Source organism: Miscanthus floridulus, chromosome 6 (assembly GCF_019320115.1).
Source record: "Miscanthus floridulus cultivar M001 chromosome 6, ASM1932011v1, whole genome shotgun sequence".
In the NCBI taxonomy this organism is placed as follows: Eukaryota; Viridiplantae; Streptophyta; class Magnoliopsida; order Poales; family Poaceae; genus Miscanthus; species Miscanthus floridulus.
In genome coordinates this window covers 138,028,405-138,042,015 of record NC_089585.1, presented here as the reverse complement: position 1 = coordinate 138,042,015, position 13,611 = coordinate 138,028,405, and the positions used below count along the sequence as shown (strand labels likewise).

At 44.0% G+C, this 13,611-nt stretch overlaps 2 protein-coding genes across 2 annotated transcripts; both read right to left on the bottom strand.

Annotated features, from left to right (window-relative positions):
- Positions 1-2,520: 2,520 nt before the first annotated feature.
- Positions 2,521-3,151, bottom strand: LOC136461329 (uncharacterized). The gene is made up of 2 exons (XM_066460670.1): positions 3,140-3,151; positions 2,521-2,994 (listed from the first exon to the last, which is right to left on the bottom strand). Exons 1-2 carry the CDS (start codon positions 3,149-3,151, stop codon positions 2,521-2,523), a joined length of 486 nt encoding a protein of 161 aa, XP_066316767.1.
- Positions 3,152-4,305: 1,154 nt separating this feature from the next.
- Positions 4,306-9,422, bottom strand: LOC136457103 (autophagy-related protein 18a-like). Its single transcript, XM_066457144.1, has 4 exons — positions 8,407-9,422; positions 5,396-5,597; positions 4,674-4,800; positions 4,306-4,571 (listed from the first exon to the last, which is right to left on the bottom strand). Exons 1-4 carry the CDS (start codon positions 9,331-9,333, stop codon positions 4,481-4,483), a joined length of 1,347 nt encoding a protein of 448 aa, XP_066313241.1. The 5' UTR covers positions 9,334-9,422; the 3' UTR covers positions 4,306-4,480.
- Between the last annotated feature and the right edge of the window lie 4,189 nt (positions 9,423-13,611).

The following is a 13,611-nucleotide window of genomic DNA, read 5'->3' as shown; positions in this document are numbered from 1 at the left end:
CACAAATCAGAATAGACGCAACCACATACATGCACATTCCCCTAGTCCAACTGGTTGTAACTTCCTTCTGTAAATCGGATAGATGCATAGATCGGCAAGGAAATCTGAAACTTACAGAAGCTCCTATAAGAACAATTGATTGACCGGTACGTACTCAAATAAATTCGATATTGATTGAAACGGTTCATGAGACCTTACCTGGATGGGTGACAGCTGCATAAATTTCTTGTAGCCTGTATTATAATATAAAAGTGTAAAATTGGGACCATATAACTCTGTCTATGGTGGGGCGTCTTTGGTGTCCCAACATAACAGGTCTCAAGTCCTGGTAAAGGAGGAGGGTTGTGTTAGGCGCGGCGAGCCAATGTAAAAACTTAACCACTTTAATGGAGATGAAACCCAAAAGAATTCTGGCATTCTCTATGACAAGAGGGTACCACAAAAGCTAAAAGGCAAGTTCTATAGAACGGCGATTAGACCTGCTATGTTGTATGGAGCAGAATGTTGGCCTACAAAGATTCGACATGTTCAACAACTAAGTGTTGCAGAAATACGTATGTTGCGATGGATTTGCGGTCACACAAGAATAGATCGAGTTCGGAACGATGATATACGTGATCGCCTAGAGGTGGCACCAATTGAAGAAAAGCTTGTCCAACATCGGTTGAGGTGGTTTGACCATGTCCAAATGAGACCTCTAGAGGCACCAGTGCATTGTGAAGTCCTAAACCAAGCTAATAATATGAGGAGGTAGAGGAAGACCGAAATTGATATGGGGGAGGCAATAAAAAGAGATTTAAAAGCTTAGGATATACCTAGAGATATATGTTTGAATATGAGTACTTGGAAAGCAGCTATTGAAGTGCATGAACCGTGACTTGGGGCTCTTGGTGGGTTTGAACTCTAGCCTACCCCAACTTGCTTGGGGCTGAAAGGCTATGTTGTTGTTGTTGAAAAATGGGACCATATGTTGGCCAAAATTCATACCTTTTGCAATAGTAATTTACACATGTTGGAAACAACATTTGGGTCACACAAAAATACGAAGTTGCACATACCAGATCGGGAGCTATAGAGAATCACTGTGAACACAGATATTGAAAAGTACTGGAACTTAGAATTGAAACACCAATCAGAATAGACACAACCACTGACAAAGTGACAAACAGGGGCACTACATCAGCAGGTGTGCACTGCAAATATAAACCATTCTAGGTATTAATACACAACTGTCCGAACCAATCAACAACAGGCAGCATGAAATTACGCAGCAGCAGAACAGGTACTAAAATGCAGGCATACATGTCCATTCCAAATAGAAACCATGAGCAGTACCAATACATCACTACTGGGGAACTAATCATGCAATAGGCAATGTCCACTATACTTGGAAAGTGTTCTTTGGCTTTGTCGCGAAAATTTCACTTGTTATTTAAAAGCGTAATTGTTGATCGAACCCAAAAGGAAAATGAACCAAAAGAACTGATGAAATAATACCAAGAAAATAAAAAGAACATTATATACATGGGAAACTTTCAATTTTGAGGTGTGACTTGGTTGAATACATGTAGCCTTGTTGAGGTAGCCATAAAGGCATCACTTATTACTTGGTCCTTATTTTTATATTAGGGAAAAAACAGACTCATAAGAGAATCCAAACATATATAAGTACATTTAATCAAATGTAGAACGGTAAAGCACACTGCTTACCTTAGCTGTTATAATCTGGACCAGGTAACATCTGAAGAGTATATCCTCACTGAGCATTTTAAAATGATGTAAGCGAACAAAAGCACCATTTTCTTACGCTGAAACGATTGGCCGGCAAGAACTCACGATTATTTTTATGGCTACGAAAAGAAGATGTGGCACAATAGAGGAAACAGAGGACGAAAATTCGTTCATATCAATGAGGGTATGTAACTGGGAAAGAAACAGAATTAACCCATTATGTTAATAGGAACCACAAAACCATCTCAAATTATCTGTGTAGCACATGTAGTCAGAATGAAGCACCTGGGCAGCAACAAAGATATTTTTAGCCATTACAACACAGGGAAGGGTTGCAGCAGCAGCAGGTATTCTGTAACTGCACATGTGGTGAAATAATTTATATACATCAGAATTCATACAGAATTGTTGGCTATTTAATTGTGGAATACAAATACATGCACCTGTATACAATTAAGAAATCACAAAATCAAAAAACTAACTGTTGTAAACTGACTCATGGAGATACCCCAAACACATTAAAAATGGATTCTTCAGGGGAAAATAGATTGCGAGGGACCGAAATTACCAGGGCAACTCTTTAGGCCATGTAGAAACCACATGGCAGCAAATGGAGTGGACGTGATCATCGTTAGCAACTTCCGTACCTGGATATGTCAAATGAATGAGGAAATTAGCATGCTCAATCAGAAGATCTATGATTGGCAAAGAACTTTGTGCAGTATATCAGGTGCTGTAAATCGGATAACTGCATACGCAACACGGAGCCGGAGAGGGTGGGGGGCGGGCTCACGGCGCCGCTGGCGTCACGGCAACCAGCGACGGCTTGGCGATCTCGAAGAGGGCGGACGTGACGGAACTCCGGGAGTCAGACACCGGAGGGGCCTCGCTGGGGGGCTGCGCGACGGAGCCGAAGAGAGTGGGGGGGCCTGGCAACGCCGGCGGCCTCACGGCTACCAGCGACGGCGTGGCGTACGCGATGCAACAGGTGGCGGAGCGCAGGGGCGACGCGGCGGCGGTGGTGGCTGCGGCGCGCAGGACGGAGGCGCGCGAGGCGGCGGCCGCGGGCCGGCGAGCGCCGCGACACTCGTCGGCAGGGCACCAGGTGGCTGAGCGCAGGGGCGGCGCGGCGGCGGCGGTGGACGCGGCGCGCAGGGCGGACGCGGGGGCTGGGTTTGGCTGGTTCGAGAAGGCTTGACTCGTGGACGCTTCTGGGGTGACAGCGCAGTCATTGACAACAATCGGACGGTGCTGGTGGGTGCACTGTTGTGGGCACAGTGTTCTGAGTCAGGGAGCTGTTGACGTATACAGTAGTCTGTGAGAGGGGGATTGGTATACAGCTATAGGATAGGATTATTATTATTATTACTCGCTGCGCTAATTTCATGGTACAGATAGCTAAACAGACAGCGTATACCATGGGTTGTCTGCTTTGCTGTCTATTAATTCTTTAATATTTTTATGTAGCCATGATCAAGTATAAACATGATTTATGTATACCATTGTGTTACTCATTGATAAAAAAGATCAGACATAAATAAGATGATCATGGTTGCAATATTTTTTTAAAACCATGAATATAAATGATATATTAATATATTTATATATAATAGATAACTTAATAAACAACTTATACAATAGGTTATTTATTTAGGCGTCTACAAACTTTTTAATACTTACATATTTACATATAAGTATATAACCATGATCAAACATGAATATAATTCATGGATATTATTGTGTTGCTTCTTAATACAAAATAAATCAAGCATCAATAAGATAAACATATAAACCTAATAAAGTTTTAGAAACCATCAAAATAAATAATATAGTAATATATTTATCTATATAATATAAACTTTTCTGCTCCTGAAGCAAAAATAAAGTTTGAGAGATTCTATTTTATATTTTGTGATCGGATAAAAAGTTTGTTGATCAAGTACAAACAAGAGCATTTATTTTTATGAGAGTACACAAGCATTTCAATTTGAGGATGATTTGATTGATGGGATGGCACTGCAACCAGCACGTGTGCAACGGAAGATTATCAGCTTGCCATGGTGGATTTTAGCTTGTCATGGCATTGGCCATAGCGTGCGCACACTGGATCTGTACAACGAGAATATGAGCGTCGGAGCACGAGGCCGGCACCTTGCCAAACGACGGCAAGGTTCTCTTCATTTAATCAGGCAAATTTGCATCGTTTCGTTGTACGTGCCCTTATCTGGCGGACGACTCATTCAACCGCAGGGACAAGCAACTGGGCATTCTAACTAATCATCAAATCAGACGAAACAATAATTTATCCTCAAAAAAAGGATTATACAGCTCGCAACACAATCAATCAAACATAAGGACCCCTAAAGGATCATACAGCACACAACGCAATCAATCAACCAAACACAGGGGCATAATAGTTGCCGTACGAGCAGAATATTAAAAAAATCTGGCATAATGTAGAACCCTAGCTAATCTACTCTCAGTTCGGCTGATACATAAGCCGGCTGATAAGAGAAAAATACTGTAGATTCACGAAATGAGTGAACAATTCACTAAGATAACATTGTAGAAACATTGCTAGGCTATTTTATGTATTTTATTCATAAATAAATAACGATGCATTCTATTACATTCATCTGCAAATGGGTGTTTTAGCCCTTCCGCAGAACATACATCAGAGATATATTTACAAATAAAAATATTATTATCACTTGCTTAACCCATGAATACATTGATGATGATTATGTTGCTACGGTTGATCCGTTGGTTTTAGGAAATTGTAGCACTCCAGCTGCAGCATTTCTCCTCCGTTAACTGGGTCAAATTGGCATCTGTAGAAGCTGCAAAACCATTGAAAAAAACAAATATTTAGATTCAGATATATAGCTCCAGCTACCACGCTTATACTTGTAGAGAGTGACTGTTCGATTCCATGTTCTCACCTTCCATCCATACCAACAACTGCCACAGTATTCTTCTCATGTCCAAATGCAACAATATACTGCTCACCCTCATGGAGCCTGAATTGAGCTACTGACCACTCAGAGTGGAAATATTTCGGCAACACACCTGCCATTGATGGAAAATAACTGAGTAAGTATACGGCCTAATAAAAAAAAAAGGCGATCTCACACAGCAAGGAGCTGCTCTCAACTTTGGATGGTCTCATTCCGTGTAACTAGCATATATACTCCCTGGTAGCATGCTAAAGCATCATGCCATCAAAAACAGAAACCCGCATGAAGCATACATCTTATTTTGAGGAGGGGGGAGGAAAGGAGTAAGATCAGAGCAGCTGCAGAGTGTTGGATTCTATACTTCCAGCAAGATTATATGAACGATACTGGACACGATGAAATCCAAATAAGAAACCCAGTAAAATGCTCTGCATTCTTGTAACGATTTAGAATTTATTAAAATGGAAAATGTAACATATACTATACTAGACCTTAAGGTTTATTGTCCAGCAAACTAGCTCCCGAAGTGCAATGTATAAATTTAGGAAAACATTTAAGATAAAACACAACTAATAATAACCTTGTATATTTTGAATCATATTTCTTAAAGCCTGTAAATGACATTCACAGTAAACCAAAAGGGGAACTTATCCCACACATTGGGTACCCTAACTCAAGCTGTTCGAATGGATAGATACAGAACTTACCTTTAATGAACGAAAGAGGGGGGCTTATATGGGGAACTTCAGGATCTGGAGCAGGCATAGGCTTATCATTTGCAGTCGATCCCACATTTATCTTTAAATTGAACACATGTATTGTTCCTTTATCGCTGGAGACAGCCAAATACTGCAAATTATTCGAGAAAGCCAAGCTATATATTTCTGCTCTATCAGCACCTCTCCTTACCTGAAGAAAGCAGACACAATTAGTAACCATATCCTCAGTAAAAAGGTAAAAAGTAAGAACATGTCTTGGATTGTTTCAGCTTATTCTCTCTCACAGAACACTATTGAATCATCCAAAATAAGTCGAACTACAGTGGACAAGGGTACCAGCCGAACACCCCCACAGGGTCCTTATCTGTCCACTGTAATGTTAAGACTTCCTCACGTAATACATTTGTCAAAAGCTTGCGGGGGAAAGCAAACCCAAGAGAACGAATATATCAATGAGCAACAAAGGTTGGTAATAGCTACACATAGAGATCCATAAGCAGGAAACTTGGTCAAGATCAGTCACAATCAGAACTCAGAAGCACCACACAGTAAAAGTTTATAATTTTTGTTCAAATCTAGATATATTACAAAAACAGGTAGAAGTCAGGTCACTCCTCTATTGTAAGTATCACTAAGGGTGCCCCTCATGAGCGTTGAGAATGGGACAGTTCTGCAGTAGTCATCCAAGAGCTTGCATGCATGACTTTTTTTTCTAAAATAGTTCAACCCATTGGGAAACAGCCCCAGATGCCACAATACAGTTCTCTTCAACAAAAAAACACCTCATCCTGACCATGCTACAGACAAAGCTTTGTGCTTCCCCTGCACACTAACAAATTATCACTTTGACAGAATCGTCAACACAAATCCTGCCCTACCTGCCACATTGGGCATCTTTTTGGTGCCCTGCCCCAGGCGGACGCCGCACACGAGTGAAATCGAGGGTGTGGGCAACGCGACCCGAGAAGGGCACGCAGGCGGGAAACGGAAGGAGCAGATGTGCACGCGTGGGAAACAGACGCGGGGAGACAACGAGAGTTTACGCGCATGGGAAATCGGAGCTACACCTCCCATGGGGCCATGACCCAGCCATCTAGCGTCAATCAAGAGAGGGCGGAGGAAAGAAGCAGCAGGTGGGAGGGAAGCACCTGGAGTCCTCGCCGGCAGCACCTCCTTCCAGCCACTCCCTTCTACTCCACCAAATCTGCGACTCCTCCCTCTGCTCCGACGATTCGCCTCCTTGATTCACACCTCCACTCTCTGCTCCGCCAATTCGGCCCCCTGATTTGTGCCTCCTCCCTCTACTCTGTGCCTCTGCTGCTTGTGCTTAGATATGAACTGCTCTGCTTGTGCTTGGTGCAACTGCTATCTGTTATGTGTAGGCATAAGTGATGTGCTTTGTGTGCATGTGTTTATGCTTCTCCACTATAGGTTAGGCTATGTTTATGCTTGCTACATGGGCTCCAAAATTGGCAGCAACAAGGTAAGTTTATTCTTCTCCACTATAGGTTAGGCCATGTGTATGGCATCGCCTCCCCGCACGCCTTGAGCACCTAGTCATCTGGAAGGCAGTGGGTCGCCTCGCCTCGCCTTCCCGCCTTAATAACCATGATTACCTCACTGGGATCCTCATTCCTCAATTACGCCCATGCCATGGTCTTTGCTACCAGTCTCACTGCCAACATTGCTATCGTAGTATGATTTGGGGAGGTGAAATCAACTAGGTCTTCTTCAAAATACAGTGACAATAGTGTGGTTTTCAAATAGAAACTTCGTGAGATTTGAATTGAAAAAAATGACCTTCAAGCAAAAAAATGTATAATTTCAGGTCAAAGTTTGAAATATGAAGTTGAAATTTCCAATTTGTTTGGATGAAAATCCACCTTGCTGCGTTCATTTACTTTTACAGGAACCAAAACTAGTAAAAAAATGAACAGCTGAAAACATTTGAACCTACTACCAAATTTTGATAGGTTATAAAGGCAACTGCAATCTTTCTGAACTTTTCTAGCATCAAGAAGAAATACTTGCAACACAAAGTCAGAAATTTTGTAGCATAACTGTTGTTACAGAGCAATAATTTTGTGAGGCATAGATTCAGGTTATAAATAATCAAAATGGAGAAGCCAGTGCGCTAAAACGCTCAAGATGTTTATCAATTTCAAATAACCATAAACTCATATTTTCACGGGCTCTTGTTGAGTTTCATTGTAAAGTTAACAGTATGCAAGCTGTTACACACTCCTAAATAGCTTCAGTTTACAAATGAACAAAGGCACGCGACAGCAATGAAACTGTGATTGCTTGATTTTTTTTTGGTCAAGATCAGAAAAGGCTATGTCCTGTTTCTATTAATACCACACAGATCTCTGAGCTAGCCTAAAAGCCTACAGTTAACATCTAAAACCACTTATACTAGAAAGTAGGAAGTTGCTATTTAATCACACAACTTCAAAAGGAAACCATGTGCGCTGGTGCTATACAATGCTAGCAAAAAAGCACATGTGGTCGCATAGAACTACTATAGTTTCCCTTCCAGCAGCTGCTCAGAGATTTTCAAACTAGCGTAGAAGACTGCGGTTACTACTCAATGATCAGTAAGAAAACAATCCTGTGAGCTGCCAGCCTGACACTATATGATACTTATCAAAAAGTAACACATTTGATTGCGGCATACGACTATTCTAAGCTCCCATTCAGCAGCTGCTCAGAGGTTTTCAAACTAGCATAGAAGACTGCGGTAACTACTCAAGATCAGTAAGAAAACAATCCTGTGAGCTGCCAGCCTGGCACTATACGATACTTATAAAAAAGCAACACATTTGATTGCGGCATACGACTATTCTAAGCTCCGATTCAGCAGCTGCTTAAAGACATGTTTTCCCCTATTTACTCAACAAAATCAGTTTTTATCAGTTGTAGCGTACTAACGTCACCTAACAGAAGTACAGAACTTGCATATACACAATACAACTATGAGTGTGTGACAGAAAGCTTACTTCCTGCAGGAGATTGCCTTCAGCTGCATTGTAGATTCTAACAAGCGTTCCCTTGGTGCTAGCAGTTGCAATCAGCCTCCCATCCTGCGACAGCGCGAAGCACGCGACACGGGAAGTGTGCGCATTGATAAACTTGGTCTTCCTCGCCCCATAGTGTTCCACCCTAATCTGCCCCTTCTGGGCACCGGGGCAAACAAGCACTATAGACCCAGGCTGCTGCGACACGGCGCAGAGGCCCTTGGGGTTGGGCGCCGTCTCGATCTGGTGCACGAGCTTAAGGTCCGCAAAGTTGTAGACGAAGATTTTGTACTCGAGGACCACTATGATGCGGTCGCGCCGGAGGCGGACGCCCCGGACGGGGGAGCGGAAGGAGAGCTCCCCGATGCAGCGGCTCTGGTGGTCGTCCCAGATCATGACCTTGTTGGGCGGGTAGTGCGGGTTATCGCCGCCGCCGACGAGCGCGAGTATGTTGCAGCGGAACAGCATCTCGACGACGCCGATACCCCCTCCCCCGGCGCCGGTAGCGCCGTCGCCCACGGCGGCGAGGTCCCGGCGGAAGATCTCGCGGAAGGGGTCGCAGTTGTAGATGCGGAAGCCCGACTTGGTGCCCGCCGCGAAGCAGCCGTAGTCCTGGTTGAAGGAGATGTGGAGAAGGTCCTTCGCAGCGGGGGAGGGCGCCGCGGCCGCGGCCACGGGGGCGGGGGCGGGAGCGGAGGAGGGAGCCGACGAGATGGAAGTGTCATCGCTCTCGCTCTCCTCACCGCCGGAGGGGGTGGGGTCGATTGAAGTGGTAAGGGACGTCGGCACCGTCTCCGTCTCCGTCTCCGGCGCCTCTTCCTCGTCCTCCTGCTGGTGCTGCAGCGGCGGGTCGTCGGGGACGGGGTTAGGGTTCGGTGGGGCCGGCGCGGCGGCGGCGGGCGTCGCCATGGGCGGGGCGAGGGGCAGAACGGGGAGGTAGGTAGGGTTGCGTGAGTGGCCGCGTCACGGTGCTGCTGGGGCGGTGCGGAGGGTTAGCGATAGAGATCAGGGGTGGGGTAGGGTAAGCGGGGCCGGCGGTCGGGGCTATTCACGGTGTTGCCATTGGTCGAGGTGGCTGGTCGTCCTCGGTCGGCTCGGGTAGGCGTGGCGGGGAAGGCAGCGCATACCTTTCGTGGCGTACGGGTTGCCGTGACCGTGTAGGGCGTGATTGGCTGTGCAGGCCAAAGAAATCGGGTTGAGCTCGTGTAGGTGACTGTGTTTGGTTGTTTTGGTTGTTGGTTTAGTATAAGATAAGATTATGGGTGTGTTTAGTTTTGAAAAATTTTGGTTTTTGGCTACCGTAGCACTTTCGTTTGTATTTAGCAAAAATTGTCTAATTATGGACTATTTAGGCTTAAAAGATTCATCTCGCCAATTACAGGCAAACTGTGCAATTAGTTATTCTTTTTACCTACATTTAATGCTCCATGCATGTGCCGCAAGATTTGAAGTGACGGAGAATCTTGAAAATTTTTTGTTTTTGGGTGGGATCTAAACGGGACCTATGTTTGGTTGCATGCATACATCAAAGTTTTGGGTGCCTGACACGTGGGCCTCTGCACCACACGTGAATCAAGCTATCCTGTATGAAGAGGGAAGTGAAAATTGATAAGAAGGAGACGTGCGGGATGGAGGAGGACAAATGAACGAAAGAATACAGGCGAAAGGTATGAGCAGGAAAACCAAACACGACCGCAATGCACCGAATGATACTGGATGGGTCTTTAGACGACGCGAGCGGGGTAACCAATCACGCTCCTAGTGTATACGGCCCAGAATGGATGGCCGAAAACGAAAATGTTTCTGATTCAGGGATGTTCTACGCGCTCGCTTCTGATATCTGATTCTTTTGGCTACTCTCATAGGTGTTTTTTAACGGAAAAGGATTCTATTGATAAGTAGCATAATCACATCGTATTTAAATGTGAAACTCTGCATAAAAAAATACGATAAGTCCACTAAAAACAATCTTCATCTTTAAATCATGTTGACAATTATCTTATTTCAGCCCGTTGGAACTCAATAACACTGCCAACAGGATTATCCATAATGGCAGGCACCTAAATTTGGAAACACCGCTTGATCCAACGGCACCAGAACTTTCCAGGACATGTGTGACATGTTGAAAGAACACCGACTATCTCATCGTCAAAGATGATCAATCCAGCTCCATCGGTAGCCCAGTACCAGCACCGTTGGAAGTCAGGATACCTGCCCAACCATCGTGAGATCGGAATCCAATGAGCCAGTAACACGTAAATGCGAACATGGAACTCGATTATCCCCCAGTCGCATTGACCCAGCAAAAAAACATAAGCAACTTGAAGACCACCGGATTGGATGTACACTACACTAGAGAGGCAGAGACCTCTATGATAAATAAGATCCAGTGAGCAATCAACGAAGATGATATTAGTTGTCATCCCATGAACAGGCTTTATTCAATTTAATCTAGAACTCTAAAGAGTTATATATTAGACTTAACGACGGAGGAGGTCCCCGCTCCTCTTGCCCTTGTCGAGGGCATGACGCCATTGCATGGGGAAGAGGAGGAGGACCATGGTGATCATTGTGAAACGATATCTATACGCGAACGGACGTCTCTTCACGAGTGATCTCATCCATCAAGCACAGGATTAGTGGATAGGATTAGACAGTTAGTTGTAGTCCCAAAGGGCATGTCTTTTGGGAACAGTCGTGTCCCTTCATGACACCCCTCCACTTGTATAAATATATTTCCGAGATCAATGAAAGCAATAGTTCTTCCAAATCTTGTTCATTTTACATTCACACTTTAACACGTTATCAGCACGAGAGTTCGGGCCTCTCTCACCCCACCATGTTGTGAAACGACACCTATACGCGAACGGACGTCTATAGACGAACATGCGTCTCTTCACGAGTGATCTCATCCATCAAGCACAGGATTAGTGGATAGGATTAGACAGTTAGTTGTAGTCTCAAAGGGCACGTCTTTTGGGAACAGTCGTGTCCCTTCGTGATATCCCTCCACTTGTATAAATATATTTCCGAGATCAATAAAAGCAATAGTTCTTTCAAATCTTGTTCATTTTACATTCACGCTTTAACAGTGATCAGGGGTGATTGTGGAGGTAACGGCGGTGACGGCAGAGTTAGGGACTAGGAGTAGGCGGCAATCGAAGGAACGTGTCTTTAGAGTTAAAAGGTCGGTACACAATTGTTACTTTTCACTCCCTCAGCCCATAGAGAGGTGCAATTCTCTTTTTTTTCTAAAGTCAGACTACTGAAGTTTGACAAAAGTTATATAAAAACACTAAGATTTATATAAGTACCATTAAATTAATTATAAAAAATACTTTTATAATAAACCTAGTTAGATTACATAATTGTTAATACTCTTGACTAAAATTAAGTTAGTTAACTTGTACAAATCTTATAGTTATATTTTTTAGATAGAGGGGATACTTTAGGTGTTTAATTCTTCCCTCCTCTCCTGATAATCGAGTATTCGAGTTTTCGTTTACACACCTGCTATGCTCCATTCGCCCAACGGTGTGATTTTGCCTATCTTTCGTCAAACATCATGGGACGTGATAGGCTAATGTTGCAGTTGCAGTTGCAATTGCATGGCATGTTCGCTTGAACTTATGAGCCGACTTATCAGTTAGAATCTACAGTATCGGCTGCTCCAACTGTCCAATCTGTCCCAACAGAGTTAGGCATTCCTTCTGAGTTGGCTAGGGGGTACAACAAGCCTATTTTTCTCTCACAATAAAACAGCTTCAGTCGCCTTATCAGTTGTCTTTAATACCAGCCGAACAGGCCTGCTAAGTTTGCAGCCATCATAAATGAAGAGGCGAGTTGTTATGACTTCCTCCCTTCTAAATTATAAGGCTCGGGTAGATGAGGCGCACCTTTTCTCCGGGTCACCTTTTGTTCGTTGTGAAATTTCACCAGAGATGAACGTGATGTACTCCTGAACTGAACTACACAGGGGGTATAATGTTTGTTTGTTCTTCTGTCCATGAGTCAACGCTAATAATAAACTGATATTTGAGGTCCACGCGATAGGATGTTTCAGTTTTCAATAACTGTCCGTAGTTCGTGGCGGGACAACGTCCTGCCCCCTTCGGCTAGCATGTGTGCGCACGCTGTGAATCTGTGATGGGTTGAACCACAGGATCCAATGGAGCTCCTAATCCCTTCCATCTTTGCATGGGTCGGTGGATAGTTCCAGGTTCGCTCCATCGGCCTGTTCGCTGGTTAGTTTCTGGGTTGGTTTAGGCTGGCTGATGTTGGTTTATTGTAAGAGAAAAATACTGTTAGTTGGTTGGTTTAGGCTGGCTGAAACCAACAAGCGAACAGGCTGCATGGAGCAACCACCCCCAACTTGAATACTGCTGTATGATTAAGAGCACTCTTCTCGTAAAAAAGTCATATTACTAGAACTTTCGAGGGTACAAGGTTTACAGTCTGTTCGGCTGGCTGGACTGGATCGTGGATTATTTATTGGTGGCTGGTTTGACTGATTTGGTGTGAGAGAAAAATATTATTTTAACTTATAATTCATGATCGTTTACGGCCTGTCGAACAGGCTGTTAGTTTGCATCAACACACATGCCATGTGCAACTTTGCAGACACGCTCATAAAATCCTCCTGGGTAAGTGCATCCGACGTCGTTGATTTGAACAAGTCCGCGCTCATCATCATCGTGCGTGATTATAATTTTCAGGTAATATCAACAGGACAGCCACACCTGTGATTTCAAGCACGATTTTGTTTTGGATCAGAAACTCAGATCAAACGATGATCATCAAGTTGACGCCAAGTTTCTCCCCTTTTTTTGAAAAAAAAAAGAGCAGTTGACGCCAGTTTTTTTTTTAACAAAGTGCGAGTACAATGATGAACGCTGCTAACAGACGCATGAGCCGGCAATGCTGACTGCCGGAGAAAACCATACATCCAATTATGGTCCAGTCGTTATGTAGTACTCTACTTTATAGGCCCTGTTCGGCTGGCAGAATTTTAGCTGAAACTGGCTGAAAAACACTGTTCTGGCTGAATTGGTGTGAGAGGAAAAATACTGTTCCAGCTGAAAAAAGAAGCCGAACAAGTTGAATATGGGGTAAGCCGAACGGGGCCATAGTCCACTGCGACCTGCTCCATTTTGTTTCATTCTTCGTTTTCTTGAATAAACTGCTATA